This window comes from Heteronotia binoei, chromosome 3 (assembly GCF_032191835.1).
Source record: "Heteronotia binoei isolate CCM8104 ecotype False Entrance Well chromosome 3, APGP_CSIRO_Hbin_v1, whole genome shotgun sequence".
Lineage (NCBI taxonomy): Eukaryota > Metazoa > Chordata > Lepidosauria > Squamata > Gekkonidae > Heteronotia > Heteronotia binoei.
In genome coordinates this window covers 56,801,057-56,823,844 of record NC_083225.1, presented here as the reverse complement: position 1 = coordinate 56,823,844, position 22,788 = coordinate 56,801,057, and the positions used below count along the sequence as shown (strand labels likewise).

General features: G+C 42.7%; 2 protein-coding genes across 2 annotated transcripts in view; one reads left to right on the top strand and one right to left on the bottom strand.

Annotated features, from left to right (window-relative positions):
- The window catches only part of GABRA5 (gamma-aminobutyric acid type A receptor subunit alpha5), a 96,714-nt gene that overhangs the window by 4,428 nt on the left and 69,498 nt on the right, over positions 1 to 22,788 (bottom strand). Inside the window, exons 6-8 of the mRNA XM_060233864.1 lie at positions 6,944 to 7,087; positions 1,051 to 1,203; positions 294 to 505 (exon numbers count right to left, since the gene is read on the bottom strand). Of these exons, the coding sequence (XP_060089847.1) occupies positions 294 to 505; positions 1,051 to 1,203; positions 6,944 to 7,087 (509 nt within the window). The remainder of the gene's footprint in view (positions 1 to 293; positions 506 to 1,050; positions 1,204 to 6,943; positions 7,088 to 22,788) is intronic.
- LOC132568247 (gamma-aminobutyric acid receptor subunit beta-3) overlaps positions 3,649 to 22,788 on the top strand; it is a 310,478-nt gene continuing 291,338 nt past the window's right edge. The window contains exon 1 of the mRNA XM_060233862.1: positions 3,649 to 3,855. Within this exon, the coding sequence (XP_060089845.1) occupies positions 3,755 to 3,855 (101 nt within the window). The 5' untranslated portion in view covers positions 3,649 to 3,754. The remainder of the gene's footprint in view (positions 3,856 to 22,788) is intronic.

The following is a 22,788-nucleotide window of genomic DNA, read 5'->3' as shown; positions in this document are numbered from 1 at the left end:
TATGTTCACTGTGTCAGTGGAATCAATAAGATTAGTCAGTGGATGTAAAGGCATTTAATTAATTGTATTGAAGTATTAAACAGTAGGGGGCAGTTCAGAACCCAGTGGATGGGCAGAGTGTAACTAAAGTAGTTTCCCACCAAGGAGGTTTCCACAGGAGAACCACTGAGTGCTTTGTGCCCATTGGTTGAAGCCCAGAGACAAATGCATTCACAGGGTTTTCAACAGCATACCCCTTCTTCCCAAATCAGGCTTAGTATTCTGTCTTTCAAAGAAATGACTAAAACAATCACCTTCATTTTTGCAGCTTCCTGAGCTTTCTTGCCATCCCAGGCCCAGCTTCTCTTTGTGAAATAGTTGACTGTGGCAAATTCAATCAGTGCAGAAAACACAAAGGCATAGCACACAGCTATAAACCAGTCCATTGCCGTAGCATAGGCCACTTTTGGTAAAGAGTTGCGAGCGCTGATACTTAAAGTAGTCATTGTGAGGACTGTAGTGACTCCTTCAAAAAGGAAAACAGGAAATAAACAATGCTTTGCTTTCCAAATAAAATGAGAGTTTGAAAGACTTCTAAGAAAGCTTGTGCAATGAAGCACTGAATTATTCTTTCAAAATCCTGAGGCACAACACATGGACAGCTTCCCAAATGTGACATCAAATTAAAATATGTGTGCTATAGGGAGCAATATTCAGGGCTGAATTAGAAGTTATATTTGACTCTCTATATACTCCAGCCCATGTTTGCCAAAATAACAAGAATGTCTGGTTAGGGGTCACTTATGGTGGAGGGTCAGTGTGCTTACTGGAGATTCACTTAACCCTTCTTGATTCTCTTTTGCAAATCCCCCCCTTCCACCAGTTCTCCCCCTCAGACAGCCTTTCTGGCTGAGAGGGGAGAAAGTAAGTTAAAAATTTCCTGAGCAGTGGAGATTCAGTGCTTCTGGGAAAGGTTAAGCCCATCCTCACTCCCTCCCTCCCCCGTGTATGCATGATGACTCTGAGAACACTGGGTATTTTTCAAAAAAAGCCTGGCAATGGAAAACTTACCAAAGACTGTTCTTGCAGGGACAGATTCTCTGTTTAACCAAAATGATACTTGGGATAAAATCACAGTCATAATGCATGGAAGATAAGTCTGGATGACGAAATAGCCAATCTTTCTTTTCAGCTGAAAGTGTGCTGTCATTATAGTGTATTCACCTAAGGGGGAGGAGGAAGAGAAAGACGCTATGTGAATATAAGTTAGGCAGCTACCAGTTATATAGCTCCTAGCTGGCGTAGGCCAGCAGATGGCTGAATTGATGGCAAGCAAGAATTGATACCATGCCACTGGCTGAAGGTTATTAAACCAAAGCTCACAACCATTTTGGTTTCCAGCAAAGCCCACCTGCTTTTAAACTTATGAAATACTTACCAAAGTATTGGTGCTAGACTCAGATAACCTTGAGCCTCATATTCAAGCTTCAAACACCATTCATATCACAGAGGTAATTTGATAGCTTTAACTGTGACCAACTAAATTAGCAGAAAAGTGTGTGTGTGTGTGTGTGAGAGAGAGAGAGAGAGAGACTACAAGTTCTCCAAAATTCTTCAACCTGCATTTTTTTAAAAAAGGGAGGGAGACTCGGTATTGTGGCCATATGTAATTCACATACACATGCTCCATAACTGCTGTTCATTTATGGTCTAGTTTATCCAAAATCATTTTAATAAATAACAATTTTAAAAATTCACAAGGATGGCATAGACATGTGTGGATGGAAAAGGGGCCACTGTCTTGCTCACCACTATTAAAGAAATAGGCAATAACTTAATAGGCCTTGGAAACTCAGCCCACATTCCACTCACAGCTGTGTTACATGACAAAAACGTTTTGCATTGTCAGAGATGGTGCTTTGCTTAGAAAGCACAGATAGAGTATGAAAACTGACTCCAACGCAAGACTGCATGCAGAACAACTGCAGGCTGGGTGTGTGTTTTAAGACAAAATTGTGGCAAGCTCAGGATGTGAGGCTGCAGGTTCTTTTCAATTTCACCTTATATGAATAAGTCTCATATGAAAGAGGAGGCTGCCACAGCTGGACCAGGAAGGACCTTGCAGTATGCATGGAATTGTGGTGTGTGTTTCTGAAGAGGGACACCTGATGTCCAATCCCCAAATGGGGAGAAGGAAGGGAAGGAAGTGAGTCCAGTACCCAGGCTGCAGCATTTTGCTTGTGCAGGCCATTTCCTAGTTTGATCAGAGGGGTTGCAGCAGGTTGTCCCTGGATATGGAGATCCCATAGAGAAGCAGCCATCCATGTGATCCACAGCCTAGGATGCATTGTATTTATAGATATGTCTCCCCAGTGGAGAGCCATTCTTCCATACTCCATTTTATCTTTGCAACAACAACCTTGTGAGGCAGGTTAGGCTAAGCAAGAATGGCTGGCCCAGGGTCACCCAGTGAGCTTCCATAGTAGAGTGGGGATTTTAACCTAGTTTTCCCAGGTTCTAGTCTGATACTCTAACCTCTAGGGCACGCTGGACAGAAAGCGCTCAGGTGAACTTTGGGGTGACGAATCATCTGCACTTGGTTCTTGATACAGCAAGTGGCATGCATGTGCAGACCTGTTTTAGTAAGATCTCTTTAGCTGTATGAAGGTGAGGATAAACGAGAAGAAGAAGAAGACTGCAGATTTATACCCCGCCCTTCTCTCAGACTCAGAGCGGCTTACAATCTCCTATACCTTCTCCCCCCCACAACAGACACCCTGTGAGGTGGGTGGGGGCTGAGAGGGTTCTCACAGCAGTTGCCATTTCAACGACAACTCCTGCGATAGCTATGGCTAACCGAAGGCCATTCCAGTAGATGCAAGGGAAGGAGTGGGGAAACAAACCTGGCACTCCCAGATAAGAGTCCGCACATTTAACCTCTACACCAAACTGGCTCTCACATAAGAACATAAGAAGAGTCCTGCTGGATCAGATCAGTGATCCATCTAGTCTATTATCCTCTCTCACACAGTGGCCAATCAGTTCCTCTGGAGGGCCAACAACAACAAAGCATAAAGGTCAAGGCCTTCCCCTGATGTTGCCTCTAGGCTCTGGGATTCAGAGGCTTAGTTAGTGCTTCTGAATATGGAGGTTCCTCTCAATCACTATGGCTAGTAGCTATTCAGCCATGAATCCGTCTAATCCCCTAAAATGGGGTTAAACAGGAACATAACTACAACATGAGCAAAAACATGACATGAACACTGTTCAGGGTCTACAATTCTTATTTTAATATCCCACAACTGTCAAAGGAAAGAATGTCTTCAAAATCCATTCACGAGGAACCCCGATTACAGGCCTCTTGCAAGCTTGATGAAGTCCAGAAAATCCATAGCTGACTGATGCTTTCCCTGTGTAAAATCGGATTTTTGCATTTTGCTAATCCCTGGTTACAATCTGTGTCCTGCTCTTTGTGATCCACCCTGCAATCAGAATCCAGCCTGCCCAGATGTAACCTGGGATATTAGCAAACAAAACGGGAGGGGGAAATCTTGACGTTGTAAATTCAGTCTTTTATTAGCTTAAATCTTAGGCAACGTCAGAAGAGGCATTTCCTGGACACAAACTTTGGGACTCCTCCTGAATGTCTGGTGTTTCCTTGTGACCAGCAGCTTTTATAGCCAACTACGGAGCCCCGGACAAACGCCTGAGGCTGACACCCTGGAGAACCCACTGCTTGCTTTGGATGGTTGTCACCTAGGCACGCTTCTGGGCAATGCCTCAGCACCCTGTCTGGATCTTTCTCTTGATAGCATTGCGAGCCAGGGGAGAACTGCCGTTCATTGCCGAAAACAATGCCGCCATGATGGTAAACTGGTAAGGAACCCTATGGGTTTTTTCTTTACCTGCGCACGGTCCTTGCCGCTAGTACAATTGACTTCTGGAATTCTTGCACTCTCATCTCACCCCCAACCCCCTCTGATAAATGGCAGCTTTTTACTTCTTGAGTTTGCTGGGAAAACACAGATACAGAGAAAAGAAATCTCTTTGATTGTTTTGAGGCAAGATACTTTTAGGGTTTGTACCATGTGCTGTAAAGTTGCCCCCCCCTGCCCAATTTGAGGGCATTTTAACGATGGTCCAGACATAAAAAGCTGTCAGTGGGGTTGTTGCTTTTGAAGAGCTGTTTGTTCCTGAACTAATTCAGCAGAGAAGACTTTAAGCACTGTTATTCTTTAATCCTTTCAATTCCTGGGCTCTGTCTGTGTGTGTGTGTTTGTATGTGTTTGTGTGTGCGCGTGCATACACCTGTGTCTATTAAAATCATTTAAATATCCAATCTCTTGATATAATAAGAGGCAATTTACACCCTTTCTCCCTATAGTCACAAATTAGTCTGGGAACCTGCTGTTTTTAGCTGGGAGCATCTGCCACAAACCAAAAATAAGCACAGGCTTTTCTCTGGCGGCTTTCTCCATATCAGCATTTCCATGCTGTCCACAGAGAAAGGCACAGTGTGACACTACCTTTTTCCCCCAGGCGAGATGCTCAGTTTCTAATTACTGCAGACCTCTATTTCGGCGTCTTTGCAGAATCAAGGAACGTGTATTATGTAACCTGTTGAAGCCTCTCTCTGCAGCACCACGTGACTGTTCAGCCTGAGCCAGTCCCATTTCCCCCATCCTCCCCTGCTTCTCCCCTGCACGCCCCCACCAATCACAACACAAAGTTGACCTGACATCGAAGCCTTAACCAGGAGGGGGTTCACGTGGGTGGCTGGGCTGGGATTAAAGCTTCTTTGGTCCCCTAATGCTGTCACATCTGGCGCCTCCATTGCCGGTTACAGAGGAAAGGGGGATCCTTAGGGTTAGCACTTCCTCTCCAGCAATGTGGTTCTGCATCCCACCCCCCACCCTCCCACAAACATACACTGCAAAGCTGAGCAACAGCTGCCACCTTTCCTCCTCCTCTCCCCTCTACGGCCCCAAATGCTTTCATCAAACAAAATCATTTCAAAGCTCTCATCAAATGTGTAGGCGGTTCTTTGCCTCCCCACTGGAGAAAGCAGATTCTACAAATGTGGGAGCTGGCATGACTTGTTCCCAATTTTCCTTAAGAACCAGGGAAAGGGGGAGTACCTTCTTCAGGACCTGTCTCAAGCATAAATAGTGGGGTGGCTATTTCCACTCCCCCCCACCCACAAAAGTCCAGGTTTTGGAACACCTGTCAACAGGCTGAATTTCAGTAGCTTTGCTGCTACTCTGGGTAAGCCTCTTTCTCATGAACCTCGAAGGCTCTCTGTGCAGAGGCTGATGCCTTTGATGGTCATCTGCTCTTTTTTCCCCAGTGGCAAATGTTGCTTGAATCAAACTAATAGACCTCATTCTTTTAGATGCCTGGCAGAAGAAAAGAGGATCATGCCTCTGTTACATGTCTGGTCCCACAACTGATCCCACAATCAGCTGGGGCTCATATCATTGCTTGGGTGATAGAGCATCAAACATTGTCTTGCATAGGCAAAAATAAGCCATCACACCCCACTGAACAAAACTTCCATGTCATCTTTTTAGAGTGCAATGCTTCTCAGTGGGATCTGTTCAGCTGCAAGTCATGTGCTGAGGCTGCTGCCTTCTTTCCATGCTTCTGGGCTTCCTGCAGGCATTCTGATCAACCACTGTGAGAAAAAGGATGCTGGAAGGGATTGCTTCTTTTGGTCTGATCCAACAGGGCTCTTAAAGCCATTCCTTACTAGAAATACAAAAAGGGGAATTGGGAAAGAACAATGAACTGGACAATGGTTTGGACCAGCCCTGGACCTAAGAGCCAAAGAGGGAGGAGGCCACAGGGAGGCTGTAGGAGTGGTGAGAGCAAGAAGCTGGAAAGGCTGGTGGCCACCCTTCTCCTCTCCATTGTGATTTAAATTGCATGTAAGCTCTGATTCCCCTTCTACCTTTCCTGGAGTTCAGCCTGCAGCGATAAACTTCCATTTCCAAAGTTCAAAAGAAGGCAGATTTGTATCTCTGTGCTCCCTCCCCATTCCCCTGATTTCCTGTGCCCTTCCCCCACCAGGAGCAGCAGGGAATGCACACAACTTGTACATGCTGGCTGGGGGAGACATGTCCTAGCCGGCATCCTCCCTCCCTCCCCACCTTGAAAGGACTCTAGCTGCCCTTGAAGACTGTTCAATCTAGGGGCCTCTCCTCCCACCTACCCAAGAACTTACCGTTCAGGCTCATAGTGGTGGAAAACAAGGCAGCACATGGAGTCCCCAGGAATAAGTGCTGCTGGGAGCAGGGGCTGGGGCTGGCTGCCCACCTACCCACCCAACTTTTGGAATCTACCTGCCCACCCACCCAACTCTGCTCAGAATGCTTCAGGGGAGAGCTTGCCAGTGCCACTATCTGCTTCATGTGCTGAGGCAATCGGGGTGAGGGGTCAGCCAAGGTTTGGGGAGGGGGTCATAAAATCCACAAGGAGGCTGGGGCCTCTAGGCCTCATGGGGCGCTACAGGCCTGGTTTGAACCCTTTGACCCTGTTATGGTTCTCCACTTTTCCCTCTCTCCTGCAATCCCTTCTAACTCCCGGAAATGCTGCTGAGGGGCTTGTGCGATCTGTATGGATTTAATAACCATGCTGCAGAGAAGGAGGGGGAAGGGGACAAAACTGCCCTTTCTGTATCTTTCCTCAGCAGAAGTTTTCTGTTTGAAGAAGAAGAAGGGAATGATTGTATTTCCTTCCTGACTGCAGCCTACCAACTCCATGTGGATCTCACCGCCTCAGGAATCAGTTCTCCTGGAAGTGAAACAAACTGCTTGGGGGACGGGAAAACAGGGAATATTACAATCCTTTCATAAGCAAATCTCTGGATCTGAAATGTTCAATACATTTTCATTTCTAAAAAATTACCCCAAAGTGTTTTTTTGTGTGGCTACTATAATGGCAGGGAGGGGACTGTATTCCTCACCGGTACTGGTAGTGATGTTTTCAGTTCCTGCAATATGTCCTATCAAGTGATACTGGTTAAGCCTTGAACCATCTTCTGCAACCACCACAGATGTATCTGTGCTGTTAGTCCACACGTAGATCACTTCGGAATTGGGATAAGCATCTAGTAAAAAGAGAGAACGTGAATCGTTAAGCTTGAAGTCAGTATTCATTCACATTTTCAGCAGGGCTTAATCTGTCCCATTGCTCTGTTCCAGAACTTCCCCCTTCTGTGTTTTGCATTGATTTCAGAGGGCTTACACTAAAGTAACTTGGCACAGTTTTTCACTATCAGTGGAGCTGGTTGTGCTTGGCATTTGAGGATTTAGCCTCAGTCCTAGATAAGCAATGTTAACACAAGAAAATGAGCAGAATGAGTTTCTCTTAGTATCAGTCAGGGCTTTTTTTTTTTTTAAGAAAAAGCCCAGCAGAAACTCATCTGCATATTAGGCCACACCCCCTGACATCACCATTGTTTCACACAGGGCTTTTTTTTTTTTTTTTTTAGAAAAAGAACAACAGGAATTAATTTTCATATTAGGCCACATCCCCTGATGCCAAGTCAGCCGGAACTGCATTTCTGTGCTTTCCTGCTAAAAAAAAAGCTCCGGTATCAGGTATACAAAAGCAGTTCTCATATATTAGGAAATAAATAAAGAAAAGAAGAACTTTTAGGGCAGAAGGGAAGAGTGCTAGACTTTTTAAAATTAATAGCAGCAGGCAATAAACATCAATTTACAGCCCTTAACATAAATGTATGGTTCTTGCGATTTTTAGGTTTTGAGATTTCTAATAATATGTCCATTCTTTCATTTTTCCCTTAGCCCTGTGAGGCAGATTACTATAGCGTATTTTATAGATAGGAAAGTGAGGCTGAGGTTGCTTCCATAAGGAGGTTCTGGTCCACTTTGGGATCCAAATTCAGCTTGGTTTTGTGAAGTACCCACACAATATCATCTCCAAGCTGTTCACTGACTAGGTTTTCTGTTTCTTAGATGTGACTTACCCAAACCTGGTTTTATAGGATCTTTTTTGGAAAGATTGCTCTCCAAGAACATTTGCACTCCACATAGATGGGAAGATGTACATTTTTGAAGGTCCTATCTGCACAGGCTCCATCTTCCTTGCCTCAGGCCCCCCCAACCACTATTCCCCTCACTTAGGCTTCCCAATCCCCAGGTCCCAGCGGGGTATCCCCTGGTTTTACAGGCTTCCCCCCTCCCCCAGCCAGCTGGCCGGCGGGGGAAGCTCCACCCCCATAGCCATTATGCACCTCCAGGAACGATTCCCATAGGGAATGATGGGAAATTGATCCGCGGGTGTCAGGGGCTCTGGAGGGGCTGTTTTTTGAGGTAGAGGCGTCACATTTTCAGTATAGCATCTAGTGCCTCTCCCCAAAATACCTTCCAAGTTTCAAAAAGATTGGACCAGGGGGTCCAGTTCTATGAGCCCCAAAAGAAGGTGCCCCTATCCTTCATTATTTTCTATGGAAGGAAGGCATTCTAAAAGGTGTGCTGTCCCTTTAAATGTGATGGCCTGAACTCCCTTGGAGTTCAATTATACTTGTCACACCGTTGCTCCTGGCTCCGCCCCCAGTGTCTCCTGGCTCCACCCCCAAAGTCTCCTGGCTCCACCCCCAACGTCCCCAGATATTTCTTGAATTGGACTTGGCAACCCTACCCTCACTGCTTTAAAAAAAAGAAAAGAAAAATCAGCAGTTGCTGGATTTGCCACAGTACTATCACTTTACAAATATTTACTTCCACAATCTACTATCTCTCTTGAATTCCCTGGCTTAATTTCTATTTTAAATAAGTATTTAGCATTTGTGAAAACATAAGGGGTAAGCTATACATAGCCTTTATGTCTCAACAATGAAAAAAGCTAAGCCTACTCTTTTTTTAAAGATTCAGAGGTGCAAATAGACATAAGGGAAGAGATGAACAGAGAATAAAGGTTAGGTAGTCCCCTGTGCAAGCACCAGTCATATTCGTCGTGTTGCATCATTTTCATGGCAGACTTTTTTATGGGGTGGTTTGCCATTGCCTTCCCCAGTCATCTACACGTCCCCCCCGGCAAGCTGGGTACTCATTTTACCAAACTCAGAAGGATGGAAGGCTGAGTCAACCTTGAGTCAGCTACCTGAACCCAGCTTCCGCTGGAATTGAACTAAGGTCATGAGCAGAGCTTGGACTGCAGTACTGCAGCTTACCACTCTGCACCACAGGGCTCTTAAGAGACATAATAATAGGCCTAATTAAATGCTGGAAGAACATCAAAGTATCAAGAAGAGAGATATTAATCAAAGAACTGCACATAACTTCAAATAGTAGGAAAAGCCATTATAGCCACTCGTAAAAGGTAGCACAGAATAACCAGTAAGACCACATGTGCTGCTATCATTTTAAGAACTCTTTCATTGTGGCTTATTTAAGAGGTTAATTAATAACAGAAACTTCATTCTATTTAGATCTGTAGAAAAAGACTAATCAGGTAAAAATTCAACAGAATCTCTCAATACCCTCTTTGTTGTCATAACACATTACCAAAATGCTCCAAATAAACGATGTCCAATTATAATCCATGTTCTCCATGCTAATTTGGTATTTCCTAAATGAGTTATTTCCTACCTCCTGCTGTTTTTTATTTTAAAGTATATACAAAAGACACAAAGAAGTAACACACTGTGTTACAGTCAAGCATGGACACATTTCCTGGTTGTGCATAGGAGCTATCTTTCCCTCTGTCTCTAAAGTTCTGCAGGGCTGCATGCTGATTCCAAGACATAAGTGCTATATGGAATTATAAATGCTGAGACTGAAGATGGGACTTGAACCCATACTCTGTAGGTCAACTCCCTACACCTGCCCATATTTACTATGAAGCAAAATAAGCGTGTGATAACAATGTTCTTGTATGTCTTAGCCACAGTATTAAATGCCTTGACTTGGATAGTCATACTAGCCCAATCTTGTCAGATCTCAGAAGCTAAGCAGGGGTCAGCTCTGGCTAGTATTTGGATGGGCAACACCCAAGGAATGCCAGGGGCGTAACACAGTGGTGTGTGGTGCAGAATGCTAAAAGAGCTAGAACTTCTGGCTGCCAATCTTAGGATTTCCTGCCTGTAGTACACACATTGCCATATCATGATAATTTTATACAATATTAGATAGCCTCACTCCAGATACAAGAAACAGACGTGTGATAGTCTGTAAACAGCTTCAACAGCAACAATAGCAAAGGCCATTCCATTCAGAAGAGGTTTGTTTTGCTTCAGACCAAGGATCTCAGGCTATATTATGCTATTTTATATTATAATCTGGAAGTCTCAATTAGACAGCCCTTGAGAGTGCACACCTTTCTCAGTGATGGAAGTCGAGGCAAATGTCATTCATGAGCAGGGCTTTTTTGGTGGAAAAAGCCCAGCAGAAACCTATTTACACATTAGGTCGCACACCCTGATGTCACCATTGTTTCACACAAGAGGGTTTTTTGTCCAGTAGGAACTCAATTGCATATCAGGACTTGGGAAAAGTCCAGTAGGAACTCAATTGCATATCAGGCCACACCCCCTGATGGCAAGCCAGCGAGAACTGTGTTCCTGTGCGTTCCTACTCAAAAAAAGCCCTGTCCATGATTAAAATAAAGTGTTGTCAGTATGCATAGTTGGAGCATATCTTAAGTATTTCTCTAGCCTGCAGTTAAGGATGTTCAGATTTCCTCTGTTCTGTTCCTTCACTTTTCCAAGAATTTGATCTGTAAATTCCACTTCTCCTTTGTTCTGGTTTAATTAGAAAAATCTCTAAACTTAATTCTGGATCTGGAGAATCCAGTTTACTGCAGGTTTGGGGTCTATAATTCCTATGTACTTCCTCCCTCTATATTACTGATATGCAAGTGTGCATTGATAAAACACTACAAAAAGTATTATGTGCCATCACATCAGGAGTCCGTGTTGTGTTTTACTGATGTTTGCAAGTGCCTTGTGCAGCATTACAACAATAATAATCATATGGCATCAAGTCACAACTGACTCATGATGACCCAAGAACCAATGGGCTTTCAAGGGAAGAGATGAACAGAGATAGTTTGCCATTGCTTCCCTCTGTATGGCAACTCTGGATGTCCTTGGTGGTCTCCCACCCAAATGTTAACTGCAGCCAATCCTACTGAGCTAGTCTAGGCTATTCAGGCTGCTACCTAATTATAACATCAAACAAAAATACATAATCTGATATCATACATAATTATACATGTAATTACAGCAAGACGGCTTTTTACAGAACCACTAATGCAGAATGCAGGGGAAACGATGGATGAAGTGAGAGCTGTAGCAAATTGCACATTCACGTAACAGTTTAGAAATTAAAAATGGAACAATACAAGGTCGTTAATGCATCATTTCCACTTTGGAAACAAAACTATGTAATTGGAGCTTCAAAATCTGGATAAGATGGAGTTTGAAAACATACCTTACAGCAATCCACCTACACAAACCTCCTCTTGAATTACACCTTAGCAGTACAGAAACTGTTTCCCACAGAAAGGCTTCATGCATAAAATTCATACAGCTACTGCTGTTTGAATCATGTCCTTACAAAAATAAGTTTGATTAAAGTGTACACTTCCTTGGCATTCCACCTTCAGTTCTAAACATACTTATTTGTACCAGTAATTTCACCATTAAATAATCAGACACATCCCAGCTTTTTGCGGGGAGGGTGGGGAGAGGCAGGATTCACAGCTATGGCATTCTGCCCATCAAAGACTTAATCACTTTTTTTTTAGGAAACAACCTCCAAAGTGAAGATATCCCGGTACAACCCCAACAGCCTATTGATATTTGTCATTGGGGAAATTTCCATTCTGTTTCATTCCCCGTTCAATGCACAGAAACTGTTTGCGCATGACAGGGAATGTGCATCCTGTCTATCCTGATTTGTGCTACAGTGAATATGTGTATATGGTTGACCCTTGGTTTTCCTTTTTCTTTCTATGAGTATTGAGTATAGTTTTCTTTATATGTGTAATGCCTGTGTTACTTTCAAGTTACATACATACAACCTCATACACATCAATGTACTGGTCGCTGGTTTCATTTGTAAAGTAAACATCCATTGACTCTTACGAACAGGTATATACACGTATATATCTTACAAACAGATATATACATGTGTATTCACTGGCCCATGTGAACATATGTATTTTGTTTGTACATGAGTTCATTGTCCCATGTGAACAGAACTACAAATGTGGCTCTACAATACTGCCCTTCAGGCATTGTCACCAGCACATTAGTAAAAATGACACAGAGTACAGCTGATCTCCACTTACAGTTTTCTTTCTGTAAACAGAACAGAATCTGTAAGCAGAAAACAACCCTACAACTCATTAATTTTATTTTTTTCAATGAGTTCCCAAAGGGTATTAAACCCCTCACATTCAAATAATAAGATTAATGTTCAGCATTTATCCAGCACATTTCAAGTGTTCAAAGCACTTCACATACATTATCTCAATAATCCTTACAATAAACCTCAAAAGTAGGGCAGCATTATTACGGAGATGGGGTACTTAGACTGAGAGACAGAGGTTTGCCTATGACCACGAAGTAAGCTTAAGGCTTAGGTGAGATTTGAACTGGAATCTACATGGGCCTACTAGACCCCTCCCCCTCCGCCCCAGTACACAGCTGTAACTCTGTGGAAACCACTTGTCCACAATACAATCTGATAGCTGGGAGCTGCATGTGAACAATTCAACCACAGGACTAACTGCACAGAGTGCCTGCTGTGAGGGAAAGATACAGGCAGTCCTCCTACATACTTGTTTCCATCACCCATATACATCCTAAAGCTACATGGGGATCAAGCCTGTAGAGCAGAGGTTCTTATGCAGTGGCCATAGCCCCTCTGCACTGAGGTTTATACTGGGCTTCTTCCCTTTCATATACACAGGGCTTTTTTTTTTGAGCAGGAATGCACAGGAACGCAGTTCCCGCTGGCTTGGTGTCAGGGGGTGTGGCCTAATATGCAAATGAGTCCCTGCTGGGCTTTTTCTACAAATAAGTCCTGTGTGAAACAATGGTGATATCAGGGGGTGTGGCCTAATATGCAAATGTATTCCTGCTGGACTTTTTCTAACAAAAAAGCCCTGCATATACATTTAACTACTATATTGCCATTACTATACATTTGAATTTTAAAAACAGATCTTGTTCACTTCCAGTTGGGTTGCTAGGTTCAGGTTGGAGATTTTAAGGGGCAGAACCTGGAGGAGACAGGGTATGGGGAGTGGAGGGACTTCAGCAGAGTATAATGCCATCAAGTCCACCTTCCAAAGCAGCCATGTGCTCCAAGGGAACTGATCTCTATTGCCTGGAGATCAGATGTAATCCCAGGATAACTCCAGGTATCACCTGGAGGTTGACAATCTTACTTCCAGCATTCCAAGAGCAACAAAAAGTGGCACTTCTTAACTTGCTCTAGTGCATTTGTAATTATCACTGAACTTTCTAAGCAGAGTTACTTGCTTCTATGCCTATTAGAGGTAGTAGGCTGGGGTGTGTGTGAGTGTGTGTGTAGCTCTTTTACTGATTGCTCTATGAAGTTACATGACCGAATCTCTCTTTGATGTGATGGTCCTAGTTCCCTGACTCTCCCTATTTGTTCCACAGGTCAAACAGAGGTAAACAGGAGGGCTAACACATATTAGGGAACAGTAAAAGAAATGTTACACCTCACCTGGCTGGCCCATGCTAGCCCAATTTCATCAGATCTAAAAAGCTAAGCATGGTTGCCTTGTTAGTATTTGGACAGGTGGGAGACTACTAAGGAAAAAAAAATCTAGGGTTGCTATGCAGATGCAAGCAATGGCAAACCACCTCTGTTCATCTCCTGCCTTGCAAAGTGCTACAGGGCCACCATGTGACTGCTGCGATTTGATGGCATTTCCCACCACCAAGAGAAACGCTTGTTCCTGATATGGCAAAATTTAGCCTACCACATGACCGTGGGTACAGTATGCAATCTACCATCCATTTTAATGAATTGAAAAGTTAGCTTAGATTAGAAAGGACAGACCTGAGATCTTGTCAATATGTAGATTCTACAGCAGCTGTGTGTTCTTGAGTATAAAAGAAAATGCACCACTAGCATTGATTAATAAATCATTAGTTAATTTAAAAATAAATGCTCTTAAAGACTGGTTCAATAAATGTAAAGACAGATAAATGCCAAACTCATCCACCTCTCATTTCAGCAGAATTTTAGAGCTTAATTGTACTTCTATAATAAACTCTTCCCCAGTGTATGGAAGCACAGACATTTTGGCATGCCTGGTCTTAGTATCTTAATCACTCATTATCAAAAACAATTTAACGTGGAATATAACTGGCAGACATAGGTGTGCAAAGTTTGCTGGTTAACAAAAAATTAAAATTAGAAATAATAGCAAATATAGAGGTTATGTTTGGATTTGGAAAGTTCAAAATACATAATTAGTCTGTAATTTTAATGTCAGTACGATTATTCCTCACTGACTCCTGGTATTTTTATAGTCAATTTCCACTTACATTGAAATTTTATTTCATTTTAGTATATTTCTATTCTGCCCATTCCCTGTAGGGTTCAGGGCAGAGTACAACGTATGATAAAACAATAAAATACAATAAAAACATTTTATAAACAAACCACTCAACAGCACTCAGAAAGTTTTTCATATCATCACCTATTGCCCAGCCTGGCCATCTCACATCATGATAAAATGTTAACCCACAGAGATGGCAGATATTATTCCATTTTACAGCACAGGTGATAGTGCCAGCAGGGGAGGCCAACCAGATCAAGAATAGATGCCTGCAGCCTCAACTAAAAGCCTGGTGAAACAGCTCCGTTTTACAGGCCCTACAGAAGGCTAACAAGCCAGGTAGGGTCCGGATCTTTGTAGGGAGCTGATTCCACCAGGTCGGGGCCAGGACTGAAAAAGCCCTGGCCCTAGTTGAGGCAAGGTGGGCCGGGGATGGCCAACAGGTGTTGGGAGGCTGAACGTAATGACCTCCCGGGCATATATGGGAGGAGATGGTCCCGCAGGTATGTTGGTCGCAGGCTGCATAAGGCTTTAAACGTTAGAACTAAAACCTTGAAGCGAATCCGGTACTCAATGGGCAGTCAGTGCAGACTGCGGAGCACTGGCCAGCTGCCCACCCATAAAGGTGGTGCAGTCAGCAGGTAAGCTGCTGCATTCTGCACCTGCTGCAGTTTCCGGATCAGTCTCAAGGGCAAGCCAGAGTAGAGCGAGTTACAATAGTCTAGTTTGGAAGTGACCATTGCATGGATCACTGCAGCCAGGTCTTGGGGAAATAGATATGGTGCTAGCTGCCTGATCTGCTGAAGATAACAAAAGGCAGACCTGGCAACCATCGTGATCTGAGCTTCCATGGAAAGGGAGGCATCCAAGATCACTCCCAAGCTCTTCACCTGTTGGGCTGGTACCAATGTGGCACTGTCCAAAGCTGGAATCTGGATGCACATGAAATTATATCATGAAATTAAACAAATTGTGAGAAATTATACAAACAGGTAAACAAAAAGACAGAACATTCTTCATCTGAGTATGTTGATCTGCCTTATATGTTTTTTGTTCTTTTCCCTTTATAAACCATCAGTTTTGTAGAATCATTAAACATATCAGTATGGTTCTGACAAAACCCCAGTATGGTTCTGACAAAACTATGACTTGGTGCTATGTGAATGAGCTCATTGCTTGTTCACTGGACCCTCTTCTTTCCTCCACCACATCCCCCACATTAACTCTCAGCTGACGTATGGTGACCCCATAGGGATTTCAAAGCAAGAGACGTTCAGAGGTGGTTTGCCATTGTCTGCTTCTGTGTGTGGACCCTGTTATTCCTTGGTAGTCTTCTATCCAAATACTAACCAGGGACAACCCTACTAAGCTTCCAGGATCTGACAATATTGGGCTAGCCTGGGCTCTCCAGGTCTGTGTCCTCCAACATGTTAATTATTTCTGCTTTACTTACATTGCAAATAAGGATAACAAAACACAATTTGCAGTTAATGGTTTGCAGTGTTGTTGTTTGTTTTGTTGGTTGATGGAGAACCATAGTTTGCTAGATGGATTACTAATTGATCATTCATTGGGAGGGGGGGAGACATGTCCACAGGCCATATGCCTAAACCAAGGTTTAGTGTTCCATCCTTATCATGCCAAACTGCAGATCTAAAAGGGGGCAGGGAAGCACTGAAAAGTTTTGTGTCCATTAACTTTTCATTCATTCCTATGTTCCACTTATTTGCTTGTAATTAAAATGATCGTATGGACTCATTAATGAAAACTTGGCTTGGAATATGCTCTTTCAGACTTAGCTACGCATTTAAGAAAGATCTTTCCTTTAATTGTGAGCATGCTTTTGAATAATAATCTGAATAATGACATTTTTTACAAGCAAGTTCAAAAACTGTAAAAAATACAGAACAAAACCAACTACCACTTCACACATTACATCCCCACTGTCTCAGTGGCTGCTCTCAGTGGATGAATAATGCAATTTTTCAGGCATTGCAAAGTCAAATAAAACCCTTCTCAGTTGCCGCAATGAACGCTGAATCTTTTTGCAGTATCATGGTGAGCTTTATAATCTGATTGAGAGTCACCACTGTTCTGAAATGAATCCATTCTCTGTTACACTTAATGATCTTTTACAATGAAATCAAATGTCTCCATTGTTATCCATTTTTCCATCATAAGTAATCCTACCTAGCATGTGAGTGAGTTTAATGTCCAGAGAAAAGCAGTATCTTTTGGCTTGGGCATTCCTGTGCTGATGGGAGTGAGGGAGAGCAGGCACAGACACAAGGCCAGGGCTTGTTCCATTCTCAGTGTGTGTAGAGGTACGGGGAAAGAAGGTAACCCAAAGCAACCCTTAGAGAATGACCCATAACCTGCAATGGAAATGGCTTCTTTCAATTTAAGAAGAAATACCAACTGTGCCACTTTTTGAAAATTATCCTGCTTTGGCACTTGTAAAATGCCTGCCCTACACCTTGACATGCTACAGCTTTCAATTCAGAAACCCATATTTGCATAAAAATCTACATATGTATTGAAGCTGACAAGCCTGCTTTACCTACTCCCAGTACTGAACAAATTGTTCCCCATCTACCTCCCATAGAAACTGTGGGCATTGCTGTCAAGGGGCCTTGCTATGAGTGATGCTGTTTTTATGTTTCTGTGAATCTCTGTAACTATACTCGGAATGTATGGGGGAGTTATACTCTGTTTTGCCTTGCTTGCTTTGCTTTAGTCTGTACCTTACAAAGTAATCACTGTTGGAGAGGCCTGTTTCTGATTTTTAAGGACATACAATTTCTTTTCCAGAGACTGTCTAGGCACCTGATAACGTGCACTGGGGGGTTGGGTGCTTGACACGGGCTTTTTACTGTGAATTTTGGTGGGCTCGGAACAGCCTGGGAAAGGGTATATAGATCTGGCCCCAACTGTAATGGCCAGATCTGACACACAGAGTCATACTACTGTGAATGTGTCCATCAGTAAAATGTACCTTTACATAATACCATAAAGACCTGATTATTGAGAATGTTCCAGCAGCTGACAATTGCTCAATTAGATCCCCTTTGTATGATATATTTCAGCATTCTTCTAGTTCAGAGATGGTTTCTACTGAGAAGTTTGCCCCACAATTTTTATCCTTTTCTCTTACTGCTGAAGCAAGGGCACTGCATTCTGCTTTTAGGTTCTCATTGGAACATGTGAAACTGGAAACCTTTGCACTTCACATTTTAGATGCATAATTACATATAATAAAACCTGCCCCCCCATTTTCACTCCTTTTTGTAAACTACTATGTGCTTCCATGAGTGAGTGCAGTCTATTACTCTTGTTTCAGATCATAGATTATATCTGTATGATGTAGGACTAGGGTTGCCAATTGCCCAGTGGGGGCAGGCAATCCTGTTTTTGTGGGCTCCTGCTCAACATAGGCAGCTGGCCAGTGGAAGGGACCCCCCCCCCATTTCCACTAAACAGTGATGTTGTTGCACATGACATGCCCGTGTCACCCAGAACTAATGTCAACATATCGGGGGGGGGGGGACACTCTTGTTTTGGGGCAAAACTCTGAAGCTGATTTTACCATATTGCCCCCCAAAAAGAGCATCATCCCCAACATCACCATGCCACTTCTGGATGATGCATATGCATAACATGTGATGTCACTGTTGGGGGGGATGGGAGTGACATCACTTCCCACTCCTGGAACATCCTGCCATTCCCCTGCCTTAAAGCCATCTGGAACTGGCATTCCTACACATCTCTAGAAAGAATTCCTTTATATTAAAAATTAAGGAAAAACTGAATCAAACTGAACAAATACAAAGATAAATTGTTTGTTGAAAATTTAAAAATGTGCAGCTAAGACTAAAGAACAGGTTTGTTTATTATTTCAAGCCATTTTGGTTCCTCTGTAAAAACAGGAACGAAAAAAAGATATGGAAAGGAACAGGAAAGGAATAGATGAGTGATAGTTTCTGCTTAAAAAATGAATAATAGGATCATAGCATTGGAAGTGATCTTCTGGGTCATCTAGTCCACCCCGCTGCACAATGCAGGAAACTCAAAAATACCTCCCCCTTCCCATACACCCAGTGACTCCTGCTCCATGCCTAGAAGATGGCAAAAAAGCCCAGGATCCCTGGTCAAATCGGCCTAGAGAAAAATTTCTTCCTGACTCCAAAGTGCAATCAGCACTTCCCTGGGTATGTAAGTAGGGGTCATGAGAACTAAGCACTGATGCAACCCTCCCTCTCATCAGCTGCCTAAGTTAACAGAATCAGAACTGCTGTCAAATGGCTATCTAGCCTTTGTTTAAAAACCTCCAAAGAAGGAGAGCCCATCACCTCCACAGGAAGCCTGTTCCACTGAGGTACTGTCAGGAAGTTCTTCCTAATATTTAGCTGAAAACTCTTTTGATTTAATTCCACTGGTTCTGCTCTGACCTTCTGGGGCAACAGAAAACAACTCTCCACTATCAGAGGATGACAGCCCTTAAAGTACTTGAAGATGGTGATCATTCAGTTACTCTCCAGGCTAAACATACCCAGCTCCTTCAACCGTTCCTGATAGGACTTGGTCTCCAGATCTCACATTATCTTTGTTGCTCTCCTCTGGACATGTTCCAGCTTGTATATATCCTTAAGTTGTGGTGCACCAAACTGAACATAATACTAAGAGGTCTAACCAGAGCAGAGTAAAGCAATGCCATCACTTGGCATGATCTGGACATTATACCTCTGTTGATACAGCCCCAAATTGCATTTGCCTTTTTAGCTACCGCATCACACTGCAGACTCATGTTCAGCATGTGGTCCACTAAGACTCCCAGATCTTTTTCAGACATGTTACTGCCAAGACAAGTCTCCCCCATTCTATAATTATGCATTGGATTTTTCCTACCTAAATGCAGAACTTTACACTTATCTCCATTAAAATTCATTTTATTTGTTTTAGCCCAGTTTTCCAACTGTCAAGATCATCCTGTATCCTGACTTTGTCTTCTACCATATTTGCTACCCCTCCCAAATGCTAAATTACATCATACATGCTTCAATATCCTCAGAAAGATTCCTAGATTAACATTATAGTAACATGAAAAAGAGCCAGTGTTGTGTAGTGATTAAGAGTGGCACACTAGTACTTGGGAGATCCGGGTTCAAATCCGTACTTATGCCATGGGAGCTCACTGGACCAGTCATACATGCTCAGCCTAACCTACATCACAGAGCTGTTGTGAAAATAAAATGGAGGAGAGGAGGACACTGTTTGCCACTTTGGGTTTCCATTGGGGAGAAAGGTGGAGCACAAATAAGTTAAATAAATAAACAAATATCAACATATTTATAAACTTCAATTGATTAGAAAACCACCCAACATTTGGATAATAAAAAAAAACATTTATTCAATGCCACTTTGATGAAGATGTAGTATTAGGGAACAACTTAGAAATATTACTTGGAAGACGTAGGAAGTTTAAACTCCTAGTGGGTTTAAACATGCAAAAAACAGTTTGTATCACAAATTTTGGTTTAATTTTCATAGAACAACCTTAGGGTGGTCAACCACCAGGCGGTGGCTGGGTATCCCATGGGATTACAACTGATCTCCAGGCAACAGAGAAAGAAAATGGCTGCTTTGAAAGGTAGATTCTATGGCATTATACCCCACTGAAGTCCTGCTTCCCCCCAAAAAACTCTACCCTCCTCAGGCTCCACTCACCAAATCTCCAGGTATTCCCTAACCTGGAGCTGCCAAATCTATTCAAAATTTACCGTATGCCTTCTCACTGTCACTGCTTTTACAGTTGGTCAATTACAACAAGGTGTCATTACAATAAAATGTTACATCTGCATTTGTGCTAATCAGCTCATAGATGTATAAATATCAGCTCTTAGACTTACATGTCTAAAGCAGAAATACTTTTGTCATACTTTTGCATGAACATTTTGCTCTGAATTGCACAGCATGACAGTGACGCTTCTCTTTTCATATTCAACAAAAGACGGCAATTTGTGGTTTAGTTCTAAATAAACAATAATTCCTTCCTTGCTTTCTATCCCAATCTTTACTTGGTAAGTAGCAAAAGGCTTGAACCATTTTATGGTATTATTCATGTTAATACAGGCATTTCAAGAACATAGATCCTCTGTGCACTGAAGTCACCAAACACTTAACTGGATGAATGTGAAGCTGGTTAGGCAAAAGCCTTCTTACTGTTTGGGAAAACACTGCCTACAATTTCACAACAATAATTCAATGTATTTGCTTTACGTATTCTGGTCCAGGACTGGCTTGCCAAGAGTGCTCCTGTCCTGGTTTTAGTGAAGCTCAATAAAGAGCTCAGACCCTCTTCCCCTCCCTCTCTGCTTATTGCTCATTGATGTTAATATTTATTGCAGAATATTTATTTTGGGATGCAACATTCGATTGAGAATGAATCTGAAAATTGATTTTGCACTGTGCTTCAATGGTGGTGGTGTAATTATCTCTCAAAGGGAAGCAGCTGGAACCAGTTATTTCAGCTGCTATTGTTTTTCTTTCATGTGCTCTCCTGCTATGCCTGTCGACTTATTGTCACTATAAATCTTGCTTTGAAAGGGACCACAGTGGCTGAGCATTGTAACAGAGCTATTTTGAGGCAACATCTTTGGAAACAGAAAATGTCTAGGGAGGTTCTGGATAGACTGGAGCTTTGTAGGTGAGACTACAAGAATGCTGACTTTAAAAGCAAAACAAAAGAGGGCAGGCCGAGTTGATGGAGCCAAGAATCCAAAATCGTTTTACTTGGTGTTAGCTGCAAATACCAGCCATGTAGTGGGAACAGAAAAGCCAGAGGAGACTGCATGTAATCTTGTAAAAGGATGTAAATTTAAGCACAGCATTAAAACATGACTATCAAATACTGAGATATACTTTCTTTTACGTTATCTACAATATCAACATATGCTTAGAATTAAGACATTTATTTTGTGTGTATGTTGTCCTGTCTTTCAAGAAAAAAAATGTTAAAGTGGGTTACAATATCAGTTATAAATAAAAAAAGACAATATATTTGAAGGATTGTCACCCTGTCACCTGGCACATCCAGTATGCCAAGCTAGGCTCTTTATCCAGACTCTGCTTCATCTAAAGGACTTTTTTTAGTGGATGCATTGATGTTCTACAATGGGCTACTAGTGGAGGTGAGTGCTATTGCCACCCTACCTGTTGTGTCCGGGCTTTTGTGCACACATGCACTTCTGCAAAGGCTCAGTGGAGTCAGGGACTGAGCTTGGGACTATGCAAACAATGGGAGTGGGATCCTAGTTCCTGTGCTCCCCTGTCCAATTGCGGGTTCTCTGGCTCATTCAAACTGGCCTATTGTGCATCAGTGTGGGAACCCAAGGTGTATATAGTTGGCCCCATTGGACCTTAGTTGCTCAGTTCAGTTCATGCTGAGTATGCTGTAATCAGTAATAGAGCTGTGATCACCATGATCAGTGCCTCCTCATGTATCAAACCCAGTATTTAACCCAAGAGGGAAAATTTCCAATATAATTTAAGTAGACTGATTCCTTTAAACTTTAGATGACTGACTCAAGGTTAAATGATGGGGAGGATAGCTTAATAGGGCAGTTGTTCTGCAATATCTTCAGGTTTAGAGTCCAGAAGCATCCATCCAGCAAGAAGGCACAGAGTTGATTGATCTTTCTCACCTTTAAAAGGGGTGTTAAGGCCACCTGGACAGATTTTTCTCTCACAAAAGATGGCCGCGGGGAGTCTGTATGTAAGACACTGAAAAGATTATAGCAAAATGGGAAAGGCTTAGGAAAAATAAAAAAGAAACTAATTTAGACTGCTTAGGTTGTGATGATCCTTCCAGATGTGAAAAGGATTGTTGCTTCTTCCCCATATTATCTATCTGTTTCCCTCAATTGACTTTAGGAAAAGGTGGGGGGAGTTACAAGCAGAGGCAGCTTTACCAGAGATAAATGAAAAAGAACAAAGGGGGAGGAAGCTCCCTCTCGGTTCCTGTTTCACTAAAGAGGTCTTGAGCTGGTCTAACCACCTGGGGCAGATCTGTGGTGAAGTGGCTGTGGTGCTTTCAAATTTCAGCTGACTTATGGTGACCCTGTATGGCTTTCAGGCAAGAGACAAACAGGTGGCTTTCCATTGCTTTCCTCTGTGTCATGTCCCTGCACTTCTTTGGTGGAGCTTCTATCCAAGTACTAACTTGGTGTCGACCCTGTGTAA